Raw genomic sequence first — 21,022 nt, forward strand, 5'->3', positions numbered from 1 at the left:
GAATTTAATTGTAGGACACCCAGCTGGTGTCAGAGCGTTGCTTAGTGGTGGTGTGAGGAATTTATTTTTGGCAGCACTGGGTCTTCGTTGCTGTGCCCGGGCTTTCTGGAATTGTTGGGTAGTCAGAGAGCCCTTTTACCAGGGATACTTAGATCATTCTCAGATGAGGACTGAAAATTGTCCACTGGATTTTACAACACAGATATCTTCGATGACCTTGATAAAGCACTTTTGATGGAATGATGGGAGAGGGTTAAGGATGAATGGGAGGGCTGGAATTAGAGACGGAGTTTAGGTAACTCAGTCAAGGAGTTTTGCAGCAGTAGCTAGAGGGAGTTGGTCAGGGGACAGTTAAGTTGGGAGATATTAGAGTATATTTGTTTGCTGATGGTAGTGTTCCAATAAAGAAGAAAAATTGATGATTTAAAGGGGGAAGAAAGAATTGCTGAAGCAGTGCCCTTGAGTAGATGGGAAGAAATGGGATCTAGGGAGCAAGGGATGAGATTGGTCCTGATTAGGGCATAGACTTGCATTCATAGTAACAAGTGAAGATAGTAAGTGTGTATGGGTATGGATGCTGGTGGGTATATAGATTAGGTGGTGGGAGCTTGTGGAAGTTCTCTTCTTCTTCTTTTTTAAAAGCAACAATTAATTAAATTTATTTAGTTGCGCTGGGTCTTAGTTGCGGCAGGTGGGCTTCTTAGTTGTGGCTCACCTGCTTCTTAGTTGCGGCCAGCAGGCTCCTTAGTTGCAGCTTGCGGGCTCCTTAGTAGCAGCTTGCCAGCTCCTTAGTTGTGACATGCATGTGGGATCTAGTTCCCTGACCAGGAATTGAACCCCGGCCCGCTGCATTGGGAGCTCAGATTCTTAACTGAGGGAGGTCCCCTGGAAGTTCCCTGGAAGTTCTCTTTTGATTTTTCAATTTTCTCAGGGAATAAGCACAATTTTCAGCTGAGACTGAGGATGAGGGAGGAGATATGGGAGGTTTAACTAGCAAGGAAGAGGTATGAAGTTTGTCTACAGGGGCTAGGAGAGTAAATGGACTAGAGAAATACAGTAGGAATGCCAGGCAGCCTTAAGGGCCCGCTTATTCTTATGAATAAGAATGTAAAATTTAGGCATTCAGTCATTATTGCTTTACAGAGTGAGAAAATCTGACTTACTAACCATCCACGTGTGTATGGCGTGATAACTGGAACCTTTTGGAACAGAGAGGTCATGCTCCCTAGTCTGCAAAAACTAGCACTGTCATTTTGTTTTTGTTTGTGTGTTTGTTTTAATGCTGCTTTAGCTAATAGTGACTTCCCATTGGGAGCAGTTTTGTCTCTCACCTCCCCCCAGGAGACATTTGGCAGCATTTGGAGGCGCTGCAAGATTGTCACAAGGCAGGGGGTGCTGCTGGCATCTAGTAGGTAGAGGTGAGGGATGCCACTAAGCATCCTTATGACAAAGGCACAGGAGAGCCCTCACAACAAAGAGTGTCCTGCTTAAAATGTCAGTAATGCTGAGGTCGAAAAACTCTGAACTTACCATGGTCCATAGTTGCTGGGATTTCACTTTTTTTGTTTGTTAAATTCTTGTTTCCTTGTTTGATTGTCCTTGACTTTCACTAAGTACTAAAATTATACTGAGTTATGAGAATATACATATCACTTCAGCTTTTTATTTTAGATTTTAATGGAGGCAAGAGGGAGGATGTTCTTTTATTCAGCCTCAAGTGTGGGATTAATGTTATCTGAAGTAAATTTGGAACAAAGAACTTTTTACCTTGATGCATCTAATAACATGAGGGGTTTTTTTGTTTTTTTTTTTTATTGCGGTACGCGGGCCTCTCACTGTTGTGGCCTCTCCCGTTGCGGAGCACAGGCTCCGGACACGCTGGCTCAGGGGCCATGGCTCACGGGCCCAGCCGCTCCGCGGCATGTGGGATCTTCCCGGACCGGGGCACAAACCCGCGTCCCGTGCATCAGCAGGCAGACTCTCAACCACTGTGCCACCAGGGAAGCCCAACATGAGTTTCTTAAGATTGACCCTGAGGCCAGTATCATCTTCACTTGGGGCTTGAGTATACCTTGTACTAAACTTCAGAGTAAACTTTGAGTAACAAAGAGGAAGTATTCTGTCAAATTGTGACTTGAGAAAGTTTTAGATATTCTGTCTTAACTGAGTTAACTCTTAATCCTAAAATTTGGATTGTATCTGCTACTCTTCAATGCCTAATGACTATGGGCAGGATTTGAAACATGGTACTTAAACTTAATCCTCAAGTATTGGTAGATAGAAAACACCAGAATGATGAGAGAAGGGAAATTCATATGCTAGTTCCAGCATACCATTTACTTTCTGCTTGAGCTCAGGCAATCTCACCGTACTGTGGGAACCTGTGTGTGTTTCGTGTACAAGCGCTCTGGAGTGGTAGTTCATGCCTACCTTCCTTCACCCAGTTTACGGAGATGCAGTGAAGCTAAAGGGATTTGGGTTTCCTAGTAAATGAAAGGGTATAGTAAATACCAGTAGTGATATTTGAGTTTCAAAATGATAAAAGTTGATCCTGGTTGCCTTTTGGTTGTTTTTGTTTTTTAAGATTTTAATTTATTTTCATTCTTTAGAATGCTAACAGTAAGCTAGAGCTCTAGGCAGAGTTAAAATCTAATATTTGTTGGAAGAAATTTTACAGAAGGAAATGGATTCTAGCAATAACCCATGCTATCATTTGTTAATTCCAACTTCCTTTTCTTTATAAACTTATTTATTTATTTATGGCCGCATTGGGTCTTCATTGCTGCCCACGGCTTTCTCTAGTTGTGGTGAGCAGGGGCTACTCTTCGTTGTGGTGCGCAAGCTTCTCATTGCGGTGGCTTCTCTTGTGGAGCATGGGCTCTCGGTGTGTGGGCTTCAGTAGTTGTGGCACATGGGCTGAGTAGTTGTGGCTCGCGGGCTCTAGAGCGCATTCTCTAGTAGTTGTGGTGCACGGGCTCCATGACATGTGGGATCTTCCCGGACCAGGGCTTGAACTTGTGTCCCCTACATTGGCAGGCATATTCTTCTTTTTTGTAATTAATTAATTAATTATTTTAACATTTTTATTGGAGTATAATTGCTTTACAATGGTGTGTTAGTTTCTGCTTTATAACAAAGTGAATCAGTTATACATATACATATATCCCCATATCTCCTCCCTCTTGCGTCTCCCTCCCACCCTCCCTATCCCACCCTTCTAGGTGATCACAAAGCAACGAGCTGATCTCCCTGTGCTATGTGGCTGCTTCCCACTAGCTATCTGTTTTACATTTGGTAGTGTATATATGTCCATGCCACTCTCTCACTTCGTCCCAGCTTACCCTTCCCCATCGTCATGTCCTCATGTCCATTCTCTATGTCTGCGTCTTTATTCCTGTCCTGCCCCTAGGTTCTTCAGAACCTTTTTTTTTTTTGCGGTATGCAGGCCTCTCACTGTTGTGGCCTCTCCCGTTGCGGAGCACACGCTCTGGACGCTCAGGCTCAGCAGCCGTGGCTCACGGGCCCAGCTGCTCTGCAGCATGTGGGATCCTCCCGGACCGGGGCACGAACCTGTGTCCCCTGCATCGGCAGGCGGACTCTCAACTACTGCACCACCAGGGAAGCCCACATGACTCTTTTTGAATTATGGTTTTCTCAGGGTATATGCCCAGTAGTGGGATTGCTGGGTCGTATGGCAGTTCTATTTTTAGTTTTTTAAGGAACTTCCATACTGTTCTCTATAGTGGCTGTATCAGTTTACATTCCCACCAACAGTGCAAGAGGGTTCCTTTTTCTCCACACCCTCTCCAGCATTTATTGTTTGTAGATTTTTTTGATGATGGTTTAGGCGGATTCTTAACCACTGTGTCACCAGGGAAGTCCCCCAACTTCCTTTTCTTGAATTTGTTTTCTTTAGTGACTCTTCACAGGCTTTCTTACATAAAGTGGTCTCATAAAAGCCTTAAGTTTTGGGAATTCCCGGGCGGTCCATTGGTTAGGACTCAGTGATTTCACTGCCGTGGCCTGGGTTCAATCCCTGGTCGGGGAGCTAAGATCCTGCAAGACGATTGGCATGGCAAAAAAAAACAAAGCCTTAAATTTTGAATTAGTTTTATTTTCGAGTGTACTTTATGAGCTCTTCGTTTCCTGCTTTAACTTAGTGTTATTCCAATAGTTGGCCAGGAGAGGGCGCATGAGACTTTTTGATTTAGTATACTTCTGAATTAAAGACCCCGTTTGTAATCATATTTTACTTTGATTTGATTACAGTTGTTTAGTATTTGGTTGATAATTCATTTTATGAAGCATTTGAGCCCTGAAAGTATTGTAGGCGTTCGGAAAGCTTTGTCATTATTGATTCATAATGTGTTTAATTTATTAGCCATTGTATTTAATTCACTGAATGTGTATTGAGGATTTGAGGAGTATCAAACACTATGCTAGATATGGGGGATATAGAAGGCATGGGCCTCACCCTCAAGCAGTCTTTCAGACTGTTTAGTATAGTAGTGATTTCACTGAAGAGTTAAAGAGAAGCCAAGGTATTCATATTTCTGTAACCCTGCTGTCATCCATGAGATGAAAGAAGAATTAAGGTTTGTAGAGACCCTGGAGATGAAGTACGCCAATTCCTCTTCTCATGGATAAAGAAATTGACAAACTTAGTGCACCCACGAATTACAACTTCATAGAAACAAATGATCATGATTATAAACATGAGAAGAAGGTTTGAAATTGTGTTATACGAAGTTTACACAATTCAGACAGTTCAGACTTTATTTTTTTTGAGAACAGGAGACATGAACTGTTCAGAGGGCCTAATTTAAAGTTAATACTAGCTACCAGTGTTTATCTTGTGCTAGACTTTGTAGGGTGTTGTATGTTAATTATTTATATACCACCAACAGAATGAAGTAGGTATTCTTCTCATTCTAAAAGTAATAATCTCAAATTTATTGAGCCCTATTATGTGTCAGGTTAAGTATTTTCCTTAAAGTATCTCATTTGAGCTCCTTAAGAAGGCTGTGTGGGAGGCTTCCCTGGTAGTCCAGTGGTTAAGACTGTGCTTCTACTGCAGGGACGTGGTTGGGGAACTAAGATACTGTATACTTTGCGGTGTGGCCAAAAAAAAAAGAAGCCTATGAGGTAATTACTATTATTACTCCATTTACTGATGAGAAAACTGAGGTCTAGAAAGTTATATGAATTCCCCAAGGCCATTCTTCTAGTATTAGAGTTAGGGTTTAGACTCAGGTCTAGTTGACTCTGTAGTCTCTGCCCTCATCACCTGGCTTATAGTTTTATTAGAAAATTCTGTCCTCTTACATCCAGGAACTCATTCTTCTGCAGCCACCTTACAGTTCAGGAGTAATACAACTCATTGCTATACGGCTGGCAAGAACAGAGTACTAAGGCAATGGGGGGATTGGTTCTCTTGGAGAAGGGATCAGGTTCACATTGAGGTGACACCTGAGCTGGGACTTAAAACAGGACAAGCGTTTCATTTAGGAGATAATAAGGGAGGAGGAAACAACATGAGCAAAAGTGTAAAGATATGAAAGAATGTGGCTTGTTCAGGGAACAATGAATGTTTGTGTCGTTAGGCTTTAAGGTGAATAAGCTGAGATGGCCAGGCTGGTGTTAGATTATGGAAGGCCTTCTGTGTCTTGTTAAGGAGTTTAGACTATATTCTGAGCGGTAGGGAAACACCAGAGTTGTTGTTATTTGGCTATACCCAGATGTAAACAAAAGTAGACAATATGACGAACCCTCATGGACCCATCACCCAACTCCAACAATTATTAACTCATGGCCTATCTTATTTTCTTGTTTTATCTAGAGCCCCTGCTCTTCCCCATCATATTTTGAAACAAATCCCAGATAGTATATTATTTCATCCATAAATATTTCACCATGTATCTTATTAAAAAATATCAAATGCCCAGTTAATGTTCAAATTTCCAGTGGTTAAATAACTTTTGTACTTTTAAGATTATAGTAGTCCACACTTAAAAAAGTCTTTTTAACATTTCTTATTTCTTGTAAGGTCAGTTTAGTGGTGAGGAACGCTTTTAAGCTTTTGCTTGTCTGGAAGACTCTCTTTCTCCTTCAATTCTGAATAACTTTGCCAGGTAGAGTATTCTTGGTTGGAAGTTTTTTTTCTTTCAGCACTTTGAATGTTTTATGCCCCTCCCTTCTGGCCTGCAAAATTTGTGCTGAAAAATCTGTGGATAGGCTTATGGGGCTTCCCTTGTATGTAACAAGACTTTCTGTTTGGTTTTTTTTGCTGCTTTTAATATTCTTTGTCTAACTTTTGACATTTTAATTATAATGTGTCTTGATGTGGGTCTCTTTGGGTTCATCTTACTTGGAACTTTCTGGGCTTCCTAGATCTGAATGTCTGTTTCCTTCCCCAAGTTAGGGAAGTTTTTGGCCATTATTTCTTTTTCTCTCTCTTTTTTTTTAAGAGGAGTTTGTTGGGTTTTTTTTAAATAGGTCTTTATTAGAGTATAATTGCTTCACAATACTGTGTTAGTTTCTGTTGTACACCAAAGTGAGTCAGCCATATGCTTACACATGTCCCCATATCCCCTCCCTCTTGAGCCTGCCTCCCACCCTCCCTATCCCACCCCTCTAGGTCATCGCAGAGCAGTGAGCTGATCTCCCTGTGCTTTGCTGCTGCTTCCCACTAGCTATTTTACATTTGATAGTGTATATATGTCCATGGTACTCTCACTTCGCCCCAGCTTCCCCCTCCCACCCCATGTCCTCAAGTCCATTCTTAAGAGGAGTTTTTATGGTAGAGTAGAGGGATAGTAATTTATTTATTTACTTATTTATTTATTTTGGCCATGAGCGATCTTAGTTCCCTGACCAGGGATCAAAGTCTGGCCCTTGGCAGTAATAGCCTGGAGTCCCAACCACTGGACCGCCAGGGAATTCCCCAGCCATTATTTCTTCAAGTAAGATTTCTGCCCTTTTCTTTCTCTTTCTGGAAGCCCTATAATGCAAACGTTAGTCTGTGTGATATTCCCCATAAGTCTCTTAAGCTATAGTCAAATTTTTTCATTCTTTTTCTTTTTGCTGCTCTGCTTGGGTGAGTTCCACTGCCTTTTCTTCAAGTTGACCGATTCTTTCTTCTGCTTTATCCAGTCTGCTGTTGAACACTTCTAGTGTATTTTTCAGTTCAGTTATTATATTCTTAAGCTCTGTGACTTCCGTTTGGTATTTTCTTATATTTTTCATCTCTTTGTTGAAGATTTCGCGGTGTTCATCCATTTGTCTTCCCAGTTCGGTGAGCATCTTTATGACCATTACTTTGAACTCTTTATCAGGTAAATTACTTATCTCTGTTTCATTAAGATATTTTTCTGAGGTTTTATCTTGTTAACTGACTTGAAACATATTCCTCTGTTCCTTTGTTTTGCTTGACTCTCTGTGTTGGTTTCTATACAGTAGAAGAAACAACCACTTCTCCCAGTCTTGAAGGAGTGGCCTCATGTAAGAGATAAAACTTTTTATTCAGCCCTGCCCCAACTTTTGGTCATCTCTCAAACTTTTGTGCTTGTCCAAGCATCCTGTTATGTTATTAGTAGCTCCCAGTAGTTGAGGATGTGCCAAGAATAGACAGTGTCCCAAAGAGGAGGATTTCAGCACCTAGATTCAGTCGGACTGGAAGCTAGACCCTCAGGCAGCAGCTTTATAAGTATGCAGATATATTCAGTTCTGGGGGGCCACAAATGTAAGCCCTGCTGGCCCCCAGAGCCACATGATCTGTCCCCTGGGCAGCAGTTGCAAAAATCAGGATACACTGTCCAGATGAATGTATAAGCTTCTTTTTTGGGAGATACTGGTGAGCTGCAGCAAGGCAGAGAAAGAGCACCAAGATGGGGTGTCCAGCCTGCATTGTTGAGAGCAGCTCCATAGGCCACCAAACGTGTGCCAGACTTGAGGCCTGCCACTCAGTCGAAAGCTCCGGGACAGGCAGAGTGGCCTCCTTCACAGAAAGAATGGGGAGTGTGCCTTGGTCTGCTGTCTGCACAGTCTTCTGAGGATAGTAGCCTGCCAAGAACCATCCCTCCCCAATTGCCACAGTCCCATGAGACCCCAGAACACAAGCCCCTTTGGCCATCAGGGCCAGGTGATGGGCATCCTCTGGATGTCAGCCGCAGAAACTGCACCAGCCCAGGATTACAGTCAGCCCTTCCATATGTTGTTTAATTAGAAGCCTGCCCCCAGGCCACAGTCGTCATGATTAGCTAATACACGCCTCCTTCACCAAAAGACAGACCTCAAAGGTCTGTTGCCTCTTGCTGTGCCCTGGGGGTGGCAGCTGTTTAGGAACTCTTTCTCTGTTGGTTACAGTCCTGGGGGGCCCACAGGCATAAGCCCTGCTGGTCACCAGAGTCAGGCGATGTAGAAGTGTCCCCTAGCAGCAGTCATAAAAATCACGGTGCCAAACAGGGTTATGAACTCCTGTCTGTGTGACACCTATTATTACAGTCCCATGTGACCAGGAGCGCAAACTCCCCTGACCTCCAGAGCCAGGCAATAAAGAGTTATCGCCTAGGGACTTCTTCCCTGGTGGTGCAGTGGTTAAGAATCTGCCTGCCGGGGCTTCCCTGGTGGCGCAGTGGTTGGGAGTCCACCTGCCGATGCAGGGGACACGGGTTCGTGCCCCGGTCCGGTAGGATCCCACATGCCGCGGAGCGGCTGGGCCCGTGAGCCATGGCCGCTGGGCCTGCGCGTCCGGAGCCTGTGCTCCGCAACGGGAGAGGCCGCAACAGTGAGAGGCCCGCGTACCGCAAAAAAAAAAAAGAATCTGCCTGCCAATGTAGGGGACACAGCAAAGCAAGAGGGCAAAGATGGCACCCACTAGTCTCCATCCCCGTACAGTGAGTGTTCCAGCAGGCTCCTAAATGTGTATGTAAAATTGGATGCCTGATCCACAGGCTGAGGTGTTTTTTGTTTGTTTGTTTGTTTGCTTTGGGCCGTGCCACATGGCTTGTGGGATCTTAGTTCCCCGACCAGGGATTGAACCTCAGCAGTGAGAGTGTGGAGTCCTAACCACTGGACTCCCAGGGAAGTCCCCAGGCTGAGGTTTTTTTTTTTTTTTAATATTTATTTATTTATTTGGTTGCACAGGGTCTTAGTTGTGGCAGGCGGGCTCTTTAGTTGCTCCTTGTGGGCTCCTTAGTTGTGGCTCACCAGCTCCTTAGTTGCAGCACGTGGGCTCCTTAGTTGTGGCTGGTGGGCTCCTTAATTGCGGCTCCAGGGCTCCTTAGTTGCAGCTTGCCAGCTCCTTAGTTGTGGCACACGGGTTCATTAGTTGTGGCATGTGAACTCTTAGTTGCGGCACGCATGTGGGATCTAGTTCCCTGACCAGGTATCGAACCCAGGCCCTTTGCACTGGGAGCGTGGAGTCTTACCCACTGTGCCACCAGGGAAGTCCCCCTAGCCTGAGGTTTTACTGTAAGCAGGTGAGCCTCCTTTACTTTACGTATGGGTGCAATCAGCTGCCTCTGAGCTGGGCATTGGGGCAGGTGAGTTTCTGAGCGTGACTCTTTTAAGAGGTGTTTCTCTGATTGTCTCCATCTTGTGGGTCTCAGGCCATGAGCTCAATTGGTTTTCAAAATTAGGTGTTTGGGGGGTTCATCTGAAGTGCGTGTCTTAAAAGTTGCAGTTCCTGATGTGGGGTTTGAACCCTTTGTTTCTCAGGGAGAAGCTCTGGGTTTTGAGTTCCCTCCCAGGTATGGGTTGCCATACTGGGGGTGGGGTTTATGACAGGATTGTGAGCCACCCTTTCCTACCTGCTTTAATGTCGTTTTCTTCTTGTTTGCCTGATATGTAGTTGTCACCCAGCCAGCCTTTAGGTTTTTTTAAAAGGAAGTTGTTCCACATGTAGCTGTAGACTCAGTGTGTCTGTAGGAGGATGTGAGTTCAGGAGATTAAACAATATGCTACTGAATAACCACTGGGTCAAAGAAGAAATAAATACCTTGAGGAAAATGAAAATGGAAATGTAACGTAGCAGAATTTATGCAGTGTAGCAAAAGCAGTTCTAAGAGGGAAGTTCACAGCAATAAATGTCTACCTCAAGAAATAAGAAAAGTCTGAAGAAACAGCCTAACTCTACACCTCAAGGAACTAGAAGAAGAAATGAAGTCCAAGGTTAGTAGAAGGAAGGAAATAAAAAGGTTAGAGCAGAAATAAATGAACTAGAGACTAAAAACACAATAGAAAAGATCAAAAAAATAGAAAAGATCAATAAAACTAAGAACTGATTCTTTGAAAAGATTTAAAAAAGAAAAGAAACCCCAAACCTGACAAATCTTTAGCTAGACTCAACAAGAAAAAAGAGAGAGGACTCTAATAAATAAAATCAAAAATGAAAGAGTAGTGTGACAGTGATACCACAGAAATACAAAGGATCTTAAGAGACTACTATGAATAATTATATGCCAACAGATTGGACAACCTAGAAGAAATGGAGAAATTCCTAGAAACATATAAACTACTAAGACTGAATCATGATGAAATAGAAAATCTGAGCAGACTGATTACTAGCAAGGAGATTGAATGAATAATCAAAAGCCGTCTAACAAACAAAAGTGCAGGACCAGATGGCTTCCCTGGTGAATTCTACCAAACATTAAAAGAATTAAAATCAGTCTTTCTCAAACTCTCCCAAAAGGTAGAATAGGGTAGAATTCTTCGAAACTTATTTTATGAGGCCAGTATTTTCCTGATACCAAAACCAGACAAGGGTGCCACACACAAAAAGTTACAGGCAGTATCCCCGATGAGCATGTATGCAAAATCCTCAACAAATTCTTAGCAAACTGAATTCACCAATACATTAAAAGGATCATACATCGTGATCAAGTGGGCTGTATTCCAAAAATGTAAGGATGGTTCAACATCTGCAAACCAGTCAGTGCAATTCACCACATTAACACAATGAAGGATAAAAATCATATGATCGTCTCAATATTGACATGCAGGAAAAGCATTTGACAAAATTCAACATCCATTTTTGATAAAAACTCTCAACAAAGCAGGTATTGAATGAACATACCTCAACATAATAAAGGCCATATATGGCAAGTCCACAGCTAACATCATACTCAATGGTGAAAGGCTGAAACCGTTTCCTCTAAGGTCGACGATGTACACTCTCGCCACTTTTATTCAACATGGTATTAGAAGTTCTAGCTGCAGAAATTAGACAAGAAAAACAGATAAAAGGTATCCAGATTGGAAAGGAAGAAGTAAAACTATGACTATTTACAGATGACATGATAAGAAAACCCTAAAGACTCCAAACAACTTAAAACTAATAAACAAATTCAGTAAAGTTGCAAGATACAAAATCAAACAAAAATCTTTTGTTTCTTTATACTAATAATGAACTATCAGAAAGATAAATTAATCAAACAACCCATTTACAATTGCATTAAAAAGAATAGAATACCTAGAAATAAATTTAACCAAGGAGATGAAAGACTTGTATATTAAAAACTATAAGACATTAATGAAAGAAATTGAAGAAGATAGAAATAAATGCAAAGATATTTTGTGTTCATGGATTGGAAGAATTAGTATTGTTAAAATGACCATACCACTCAAAGCAGTCTACAGATTCAGTGCAATTCCTATCAAAATTTCAATGGCATTTCTCACAGAAATGGAACAAACAGTGTTTTGTTTGTTTTTTTTTAATTTTATTTATTTATTTATTTATTTATTTATTGGCTGCGTTGGGTCTTCATTGCAGTGCACGGGCTTCTCATTACAGTGGCTTGTTGCGGAGCACTGGCTCTAGACGCACGGGCTTCAGTAGTTGTTGCACACCGGCTCAGTAGTTGTGGTGCACAGGCTTAGTTGCCCTGCAGCATGTGGGATCTTACCAGACCAGGGCTTGAACCCATGTCTCCTGCACTAGCAGGCGGATTCATAACCACTGTGCCACCAGAGAAGCCTGAACAAACAGGCTTAAAAGTTGTGTGGAACCTCCAAAGACCCCAATAGCCAAAGCAATCTTTTGTGTGTGTGTGTGTGTGTGTGTTACATGGGCCTCTGTAACACAGGCTCCGGATGCACAGGCCCAGTGGCCGTGGCTCACGGGCCCAACTGCTCTGCGGCATGTGGGATCTTCCCAGACCGGGGCATGAACCCGTGTCCCCTGCACCTGCAGGCGGACTCTCAACCACTGCACCACCAGGGAAGCCCCGCCAAAGCAATCTTAAAGAAAATCAAAGCTGGAGGCATCATGCTACCTGATTTCAAACTATATTACAAAGGTATAGTAATTAAAACAGTATGATATTGGTATAAAAACAGACACATAGATCAATGGAACAGAATATAGAGCCCAGAAATAATCCCTCACACATGTTGTCAATTAACTTATGACAGTAGAGCAAGAATACATGTTTTGGGGAAAGGGCAGTCTCTTTAACAGATGGTATTTGGAAAATTGGACAGCCACATGCCAAAGAATGAAATTTGATCCTATCCTACTCCATACTCCAAAATTAACTCAAAATAGGTTAAAGACTTGAATGTAAGACCTGAAACCATAAAACTCCTAGAAGAAAGCAGGCAGTAAGCTCTTTGACATAGGTCTTGGCAATGATTTTTTGAATCTGATACCAAAAGCAAAAGCAAAAGTAAACAAGTAGGACCTAATTAAACTAAAAATCTTCTGCATAGCACAGGAAACCATCAACAAAATGAAAAGGCAGCCTGCTGAATGGGAGAAAATAATTGTAAGTCATATATCTGATAAAGGGCTAATGTCCAAAATATACAACAAACTTAGACAACTAAATAGTAAAAAAAACCCCAATCAAATTAAAAAATGAGATGATCTGAATAGCTATTTTGCCAAGAAGACATGCCATTGACCAATAGGTACATGAAAAGATAGTCCATATCATTAATCATCAGAGAAATGCAAATCCAGACCACAATGAGATACCACCTCACACCTGTTAGAATGGCTATTATCAGAAAAATAGGAAATAAGAAGTGTTGGCAGGTATGTGCAGAAAAGGGACTGTTGTGCACTGTTGGTGGGAATGTAAATTGGTGCAGCCACTGTGGAAAACAGTATGGAGGTTCCTCAAAAAACTAAAAATGAACTACCGTGTGATTTAGCAATTCCACTTCTGAATAGAACAAAAACACTAATTTGGAAAGATATATACACACTCACGTCCATTGCTACATTACAATAGCCAAGGTATGGAAACAACCTAAGTTTCCATCAGTGGATGAGTAGTTAAAGAAATTGTGATATATGTAAATATATAAACACACACACTCACCACACGCAAACATAGAGGAATATTAATCAGCCATAAAGAAGAATGAAATCTTGCCATTTGTGACAATAAGGATGGACCTTGAGGGTATTATGTTAAGTGAAATAAGTCAGGCAGAGAAAGACTAATAGCATTTGATATTTCTTATATGTGGAATCTAAAAATCAAAGCAAAACAAAAACCAAACCAGCCTCATAGGTACGGAGAACAGATTGGTGATTGCAAGAGGCAGCGGGTTGAGGGTGAGAGAAATGGGTGAATTGGGGTTTTTTGTTTGTTTGTTTTGTTTGTTTTTTAGTTTAAATACATTGAATAAAAATTTTTTAAAAAGTCCACCCATTAACTGACTTTTTTCTTAATTCTCGTAATCCGTAGTTTCTTTGTTCAGCTCTTTTTTTTTCTCCTTGTAATTTATTTGTTGAAGAAAATGGGCTGTTCGTCTTGTAGAGTTTTGTACAGCTTGGATTTTGCTGAGTGCATCCCCTTTGTGTTGTTTAACAGGTTTCCCTGTCTCTGTATTTTCTGCATTGAATTTGGAGGCTTGATTAATTCGAGTTTGTTTTTGCAGAAAGACTACTTCATGGATGGTGGGTGGTGTCTTTTTACATCAGGAGGCGAATGAAGCCACCTTTATGCATTAATTTCTTAGGGATTAGAAAGTGATGTTATTTGTCTTGATTATTCAACAAAGTTGAGGAATTCCACAGATCATGTCAGAGATCCTCTGTGCCTTTAAATCTATTTTAGGACTGAGATGACTTACAGTAGAGAATCAATAGTCATTGACCACAATAAAAAGGAATGACATTCTGCCATTCGCAACATCGTGGATGGACTTGGGTTGGTATTCTGCTTAGTGAAATAAGTCAGATGGAGAAAGACAAATACTGTATGATATCACTTATATGTAGAATCTAAAGTATAAAATAAACTAGTGTATATAAACAAAAAAGAAACAGAAATGTGGAGAACAAGGTGATGATTACCAGTGGGAAGAGGGAAGAGGTGAGGGGCAGAACGGGTAGGAGGTTAAGAGGTACAAGCTACTATGTATAAAATACATAAGCTCCAAGGATATACTGTACAACACAGGGAACATAGCCAAACTTTTATAATAACTGTAAATGGAATGTAACCTTTAAAAATTGTGACTCGCTATGCTGTACACCTGAAACTTACACCAGCTATACCTCAATTAAAATCTTGTGTTAATAACTTATTATTTGACTTACATGAGTTACTGACTTTTCACTCTTCTTAGCCTTCAGTAAACTACTAGCTCTTTGTGGTATTTTATGTAATCTCGATTCTTTGTTAACAAATATGTCTAGAATGTTTCCACTCGTGATCCTTAAATAGTTGCCATCAAAATGGAGCTGATGTGGTTCAGAAGATAGATAAGCTTTGGAAAAGATTCTAAATGTCTGTTGCTTTACAGGCTTTTTTCATCTCACAGCGTTTTACCCCAATCACATATTCACACAAGTGCTTCTCTTGAAATATCTCGAAAATGGGAGAAGAAGAATAAAATTGTTTATCCTCCACAACTGCCTGGAGAACCTCGGAGACCAGCTGTAAGTTTGTGGGTAGAACTAATCTCTTGATTTTGATAAAGCACTCTTGCTCTTGTGTGGCTAGCAGTGATTTATTATTCCATGTTAAGAAAAGAAAAAAATTATACAGGAATTTGCTTGATCCTTTAATTGGTACAGAAAATGTTCTAGATTTATCTTTTTTGTAGTTAAAATGATTGTCTTTGTTTTACTTATTTGCCTTGACTTAACTTCTTGGATAGGAGCCTTAACTCTAAAACTGAGCTAATAGCTTGAGACGTTTCGACTGATTTTTGACTCCAAGAGGCTTGATAATGGAGCACGAGGGGTTGGTAAGAATGGCTTAAGCCATTGGCCAATATTAAAATCATATGTGTGATTTTCCAATGTTTTATACTTGAGTATAGACACACTTGGTTGTGAGGTTTTTCTTCCTTTTTTTTTTGTAATTTACAAACCTTTGAACCTAAGGTTTGAATTTAATCATTGGATTCCTTCCAGAGATACCTTATTCCTTCCAGACTTTAACTTATCTTTAGTTGCTCAGAATCCTTTTGCCCTCTCCAAATTGCTAGACATTGCTCTAGTCTGAAATAAAAGACAAATTTCTAGCTTAATATGAATTTTCTGTGGGATACATACACATCTCTTAAAAAGTTTAAGTAAGTAATAATAGCATAAACAAGGTGGGAACATTTGAATCCTTAAGAAGATGAACTGTGATAAGTACTTTAGAAATAGAATTACTGTGTTAATTATAAATCATTCAGTTTAGCAAACATCTTTTAAGGTCCTTTGGGATTTAAGGCTACTGGATAATGGATATAATCTAAGTAATGTCATTTGCTTAGTTTTTATATGAACTTGACAGCATGCATTTTATTAAAATTCAGTTGCTATCTAGATATTAGTCTGAATTAGTACAGTTTTATGTTTTTTGTGTTTTTTTTTCTCATTTAGGGGAGTTAATTTATTCATTTAAAGACCTCCTACCTGATTGGGAACTAAGAAGAAAAAGAGATCTTAATAGCTTAAACAAATGAGTTGTTAACTTTCATATTTTATTGTGCCATCAGAGCTTAAAAGTTTGATTTGTCATAGAATCTGTGCTATTAAGCATTGACTCCATTTTGTAATTAACCAAAATTTACACATTTGTACAAATATCATAAATAAAATATCATAAAATAAAATATAAATAAAATATTAAGCATTGATTGCTATTAAGCATTGACTCCATTTTGTAATTAACCAAAATTTACACATTTGTACAAATATCATAAATAAAATATTTTCTAGGGACTTCCCTGGTGGCACAGTGGTTAAGAATCCGCCTGCCAATGCAGGGGAGATGGGTTCAAGCCCTGATCTGGGAAGATCCCCCATGCCGTGGTGGAACTAATCCCATGTGCCACAACTACTGAGCCCGTGCGCCTAGAGCCTGTGCTCTGCAACAAGAGAAGCCACCTCTGTGAGAAGCCCGTGCACCGCAACGAAAAGTAGCCCCCTCTCGCCGCAACTAGAGAAAGCCCATGCACAGCAACATAGACCCAATGCAACCAAAAATAAAGTAAAAATTAAAAAAAATATATATTTTCTATAATGAGCTTTCTTTACTTCTTACTTGAGCTCTCTGGACTTGGCTTTAACTGGAAATAAAGAAATCATAATAGTATTTGTCAGGTCCAGAATCTAAAGCGAAATTTTGTATTTTGTAAATACGAGTCTTTTTGGATGTTAAACACACTTCAGGATACATCCTAAATAGCAAAATTCAAATAGTTAGCAGTAGATGATCTACCTGACTCTAGCAAATGAAGAACAGTGTCAATTAAATCATTTGTTATATATTGTAATTTACTGAAACTATTTTGGTTAACTTTTGCATAATATATACTTCTATAAGTGCCTGTGTGAAGACATTTGGTTAGATTTTATATAGGCACTTTGGAGAAACCTCATTTAGTTCTCTATTTTGCACAGATTTTGTTTGAGGGAATAATCCTTTTCTGGGACAAATTAAGACTTTTGGAAAATACCTTAACATTTTCTGATTTTAAATAGTATTTAGTAAATTGACTTTGGTGTAACAGTTATACCTGTTATGACTAAATTATTAATGCTGTTTATAAACACCTTGCTTATTAACAGGGAATAATTTCCTCACCTAGTCACATAGTTGATACACTGTGCCATTATTTGCAGTGTCCCTTAGGCTTTCCAATCCGCTACCTGCAAACATTTTAAAAATTAGTTTTATCTCTTGTTTAGAAGAAGGCCAGATAATATTTACTATTCTATCTCATTCTGATCTTCACAATTTGGAATATGTAGTTAAATAATAGTAGATGGGGCAATGAGTAAAATCCTAAGGCATTTGTAAACTTCTAGCAGGAGTCAGAATGTTAGAAAGTTTTGAGGTTTCTCTGCTTTTATTTGCCTTGAAAAATGTTTTCTAATTTTTTTTTAAGTGGCATTATGGTATAATAGTAGGAAGAATGTGGGTTTTAGAGTCATGAGGGGAACTTTAAAGATACACCTGCCAGACATTGTATTAAGTCCTTCACATACTTCCCTGTGTGGCACTAGCTTACAAACTTTGCTGTCTTGCACAAGTCACTTGATTTCTCTGATTTTCATTTTGTAAAAGGTTTATAAAGTGTTTTTTCTCCCAACTCATAGAGTTAGATCATATGAAATATGAAAAGTGCTTTGTGAACTATAAATTGTTTAATGGATGATTGATTTAAAAATTCAGTAGGATATACCTACCACTATAAATAGAAGACAATAAAAGCTAACGTTTAGTAAGATCTTACCATGTGCTAGACACTGTAAAGTACTTACTTTATATAGGTAACTTTATTTAATCCTTATTATAGTTTTATGTGTTAGGTACTATTATCTTCATTTTAAAGAATAAGAAACTTAAGCAGAGAGAAGTTAAGTAGCTGGTAAATGGTAGAGCTGGGATTCAAACCGAGGTAGTCTGATTCTAGAACCTGTGCTCTTGACTGAACACTTACAGTATTGGTTTTCTTATGAAAATAGTTACTTTATCCATTTTGCCATTGTTCTCCTCACTAACAAGAAACCTTTTTGTACCTTTTCTTTTGTTCTTTTAGCCAGCTAAATGTTTTCAAAATACTTTAGTTTAAGTCTTTTACTATTCCTCTGTATAGCAGCATTGCAAACTTTGTCACAAACTAGCCATTTTACAGTTTGTTTTTCCCTTAGTAATCTTTATAACATAGTGAGAATTTGGAAAAGTATAACTTTGTATAGGGAAAAAGCGTCCCCAAATTCTTTTTTTAAAAAATAAATTTATTTATTTATTTATTTTTGGCTACCTTGGGTCTTCGTTGCTGCACGTGGGCTTTCTCTAGTTGCAGTGAGTGGGGGCTACTCTTCGATGTGGTGCGCAGGCTTCTCATTGCAGTGGCTTCTCTTGTTGCAGAGCATGGGCTCTAGGCTCATGGGCTTCTCATTGCAGTGGCTTCTCGTTGCGGAGCACGGGCTCTAGGTGTATGGGCTTCAGTAGTTGTGGCACACGGGCTCAATAGTTGTGGCTCGCGGGCTTAGTTGCTCTGTGGCATGTGGGATCTTCCTGGACCAGGGCTCGAACCCGTGTCCCCTGCAATGGCAGGCGGATTCTTAACCACTGCGCCACAGGGAAGTCTTCCAAATTCTTAATAATGTTTTTATTTCTTATGGCAGCATTTCATTAAACACAGAAAGTAAAAACTTTATTAACAGTGTTTTACTGTCATTTTGATAAAATTGCTTAATTTTTTTTCCTGTTTGTAAGGAAATCTACCATTGTCGAAGACAAATAAAGTACAGCAAAGACAAGATGTGGTATTTGGCAAAATTGGTAAGCTAAAATGACTATTACCGTATAATATATAGGGAAAGAAGCTACAAATTTTACCCCAGGATTTGAAAAAAGCAAAAAAACTTGCCCTGTTTTTTCCAAAAAGTGAGGAATATAATTACATTTTTACACATTTCGTAGGTAATCCAAAAGTGATAGTTCAGAGGTTGGTGATTTTGCTTAATTTTTACCTCCTGACAAACTAAATCATGTTGGATATATAGATACTTCAGAAAAAAGGCATCAAGAACCTGGCTGTAGTTAGAGAATCCAGGAAGTAAGCTTACGTATCTGTAAAAGTTGATTCAACCTATTTCAAAACTGTTGCCTTTGTAAGTTTTTTACCTCGAAAATGAAATTTATATATGAGAGAAGACAAAAGCAGCAAATACACATGTAATACATTTCTTCTATAGGAGAAGGAGATGCCTTTAGTGCCTACTGTGATCCTTGCCAACCTGTGATCTTTCTCTGTCATGTCCACTCTCTTTTATTATTATTGAAACCATTATAATCCAGGTTTAGTGGTTAAAAATTTTAAGTTTGATTTTGACCTAGAGAGGGTGGTGGCATCCCTTCTCAAACTTGTTCTCTTTTGCCTGCGTTTAGTTAGCTATTTTTATTAATGAAAAAAGTTTTTCCCCACTTTTATTGAGATGTAATTAACATGTAACTAGTTAGCTAATTTTAGAAGTTATTTGGATTATGTAAGACTTTTACTTTTCACTGAAAAGGGAATGCTGACTTCGTAAACTAATTTGTTTATTTTCTCTTGTCTGTTACCCCTTAATTCTAGATACAAGGAATGTCCATTGACCAGGCTCTGGCTCAGTTGGAATTCAGTGACAAAAAAGGGGCCCAGATAATTAAAGAGGTAAACTAAGATTGGTGGGGAGGGAGCGAATAGTTGGCTTGCAGGTGTTAGTAAGCTTTCCTAAATCCTGAATTTGCTAGTGTAAATGGCATAGTTTATACAATACAGATTTAGGGGACTCAGTTTTATTAATGTCCTTATACCTTAGGAATGTTCTGTGCTTTAAGTATTTTTTTTTTCCTTAGATGCTTTTATTTGCACCAGATAGTGATTTATGTTTTATGATCTGTCTGTGAAGTGAAGTGATACATCTTATTTCTAATGATTGGGGGCTTGATAAACTTTATAAAGATTTTGTTTTTTGTAAGTTCCACAACTGAGAGCTTGGGATTTTATAACTAGTTGAGTGGAAGGAGCACTGTACTGGGACTCAGGGGAGTTGGAGTCTTATCTTTTCTCTGACAGTTTCTGTTGTGATTTTGGGCAAGACACTTGTCTGGTTCTATTTTTCTCACTTGTAAACTAGGTGGGGTTGGATTGGATGATCTCTAAAGACACTTCTAGCTCTAAATGTAGCTGATTCACTGGGTGCACATGACTGTTGATATTTGTGCTGACTCATTCTAGGCACATGAGTGTTTTTGTTTCAAAAAGCTGAGTTGAGGACATCTGGGGATATTAGCATTATTTCCTATAGTTCAGTTAATTTTCATATAAAGTCATATCTTTTAGTGGGTGAATATTTAAGGTGGTTGGATTCAGACTTCTAAGAGGCTCTATTATAATGCTTGTATTTATTTCCATTCAGAATGCAGTTACTAATTATCTGTTGTGTACCCAGCTTTGTACTACATTCTTTATCTTTAAAGGAGGGAAAGATCTGATTTCTGTTATTTCTGACAACAGTTGTCCTATTTTAAAAAATGTGTTCTGGAGGAAGTTAAGTCAAAATATCCTTGGAGTATAAATTTAATAATTTCTTTTTTAAAAAAATTTATTTATTTATTTATAAAATTTATAAATAAATAAATTTATAAATAAATAAATTTATAAATAAATAAATTTATTTATAAATAAATTTATAAAATTTATTTATTTGTTTATCAACTTCCTCTAGTTGCAGTGAGAGGGGGCTACTCTTTGTTGTGGTGCGTGGGCTTCTCATCGCGGTGGCTTCTCTTGTGGAGCATGGGCTCTGGGCGCGTGGGCTTCAGGAGTTGTGGCACATGGGCTCAGTAGTTGTGGCTCGTGGGCTCTAGAGCTCAGGCTCAGTAGTTGTGGCCCACGGGCTTCGTTGCTTCGCGGCATATGGGATCTTCCCAGACCAGGGCTCGAACCCGTGTCGCCTGCATTGGCAGGTGGATTCCCAACCACTGCACCACCAGGGAATTCCCAAATTTAATAATTCTTAAAGGAAATTTTCAAGTATGATTTTCTCTACTTGTCTGATGTT

The 21,022-nt window shown here is 39.4% G+C and overlaps 1 protein-coding gene across 5 annotated transcripts in view; it reads left to right on the plus strand.

Moving 5' to 3' along the window:
• MRPL22 (mitochondrial ribosomal protein L22) overlaps window positions 1-21,022 on the plus strand; it is a 37,640-nt gene that overhangs the window by 8,951 nt on the left and 7,667 nt on the right. For 3 of the 5 annotated variants that reach the window (XM_029216071.1, XM_029216069.1, XM_029216073.1), the window contains 3 exons: window positions 14,767-14,902; window positions 18,690-18,755; window positions 19,552-19,629. In XM_029216071.1, coding sequence (XP_029071904.1) covers window positions 14,767-14,902; window positions 18,690-18,755; window positions 19,552-19,629 — 280 coding nt within the window. Of the gene's footprint in view, window positions 1-7,258; window positions 7,295-14,766; window positions 14,903-18,689; window positions 18,756-19,551; window positions 19,630-21,022 lie in introns of all 5 variants that reach the window. The other 2 variants (XM_029216068.1, XM_029216072.1) reach the window with 2 other exon arrangements.

Source organism: Monodon monoceros, unplaced genomic scaffold, assembly GCF_005190385.1.
Source record: "Monodon monoceros isolate NGI ecotype Baffin Bay Population unplaced genomic scaffold, NGI_Narwhal_1 Super_Scaffold_12, whole genome shotgun sequence".
Classification (NCBI taxonomy): Eukaryota; Metazoa; Chordata; class Mammalia; order Artiodactyla; family Monodontidae; genus Monodon; species Monodon monoceros.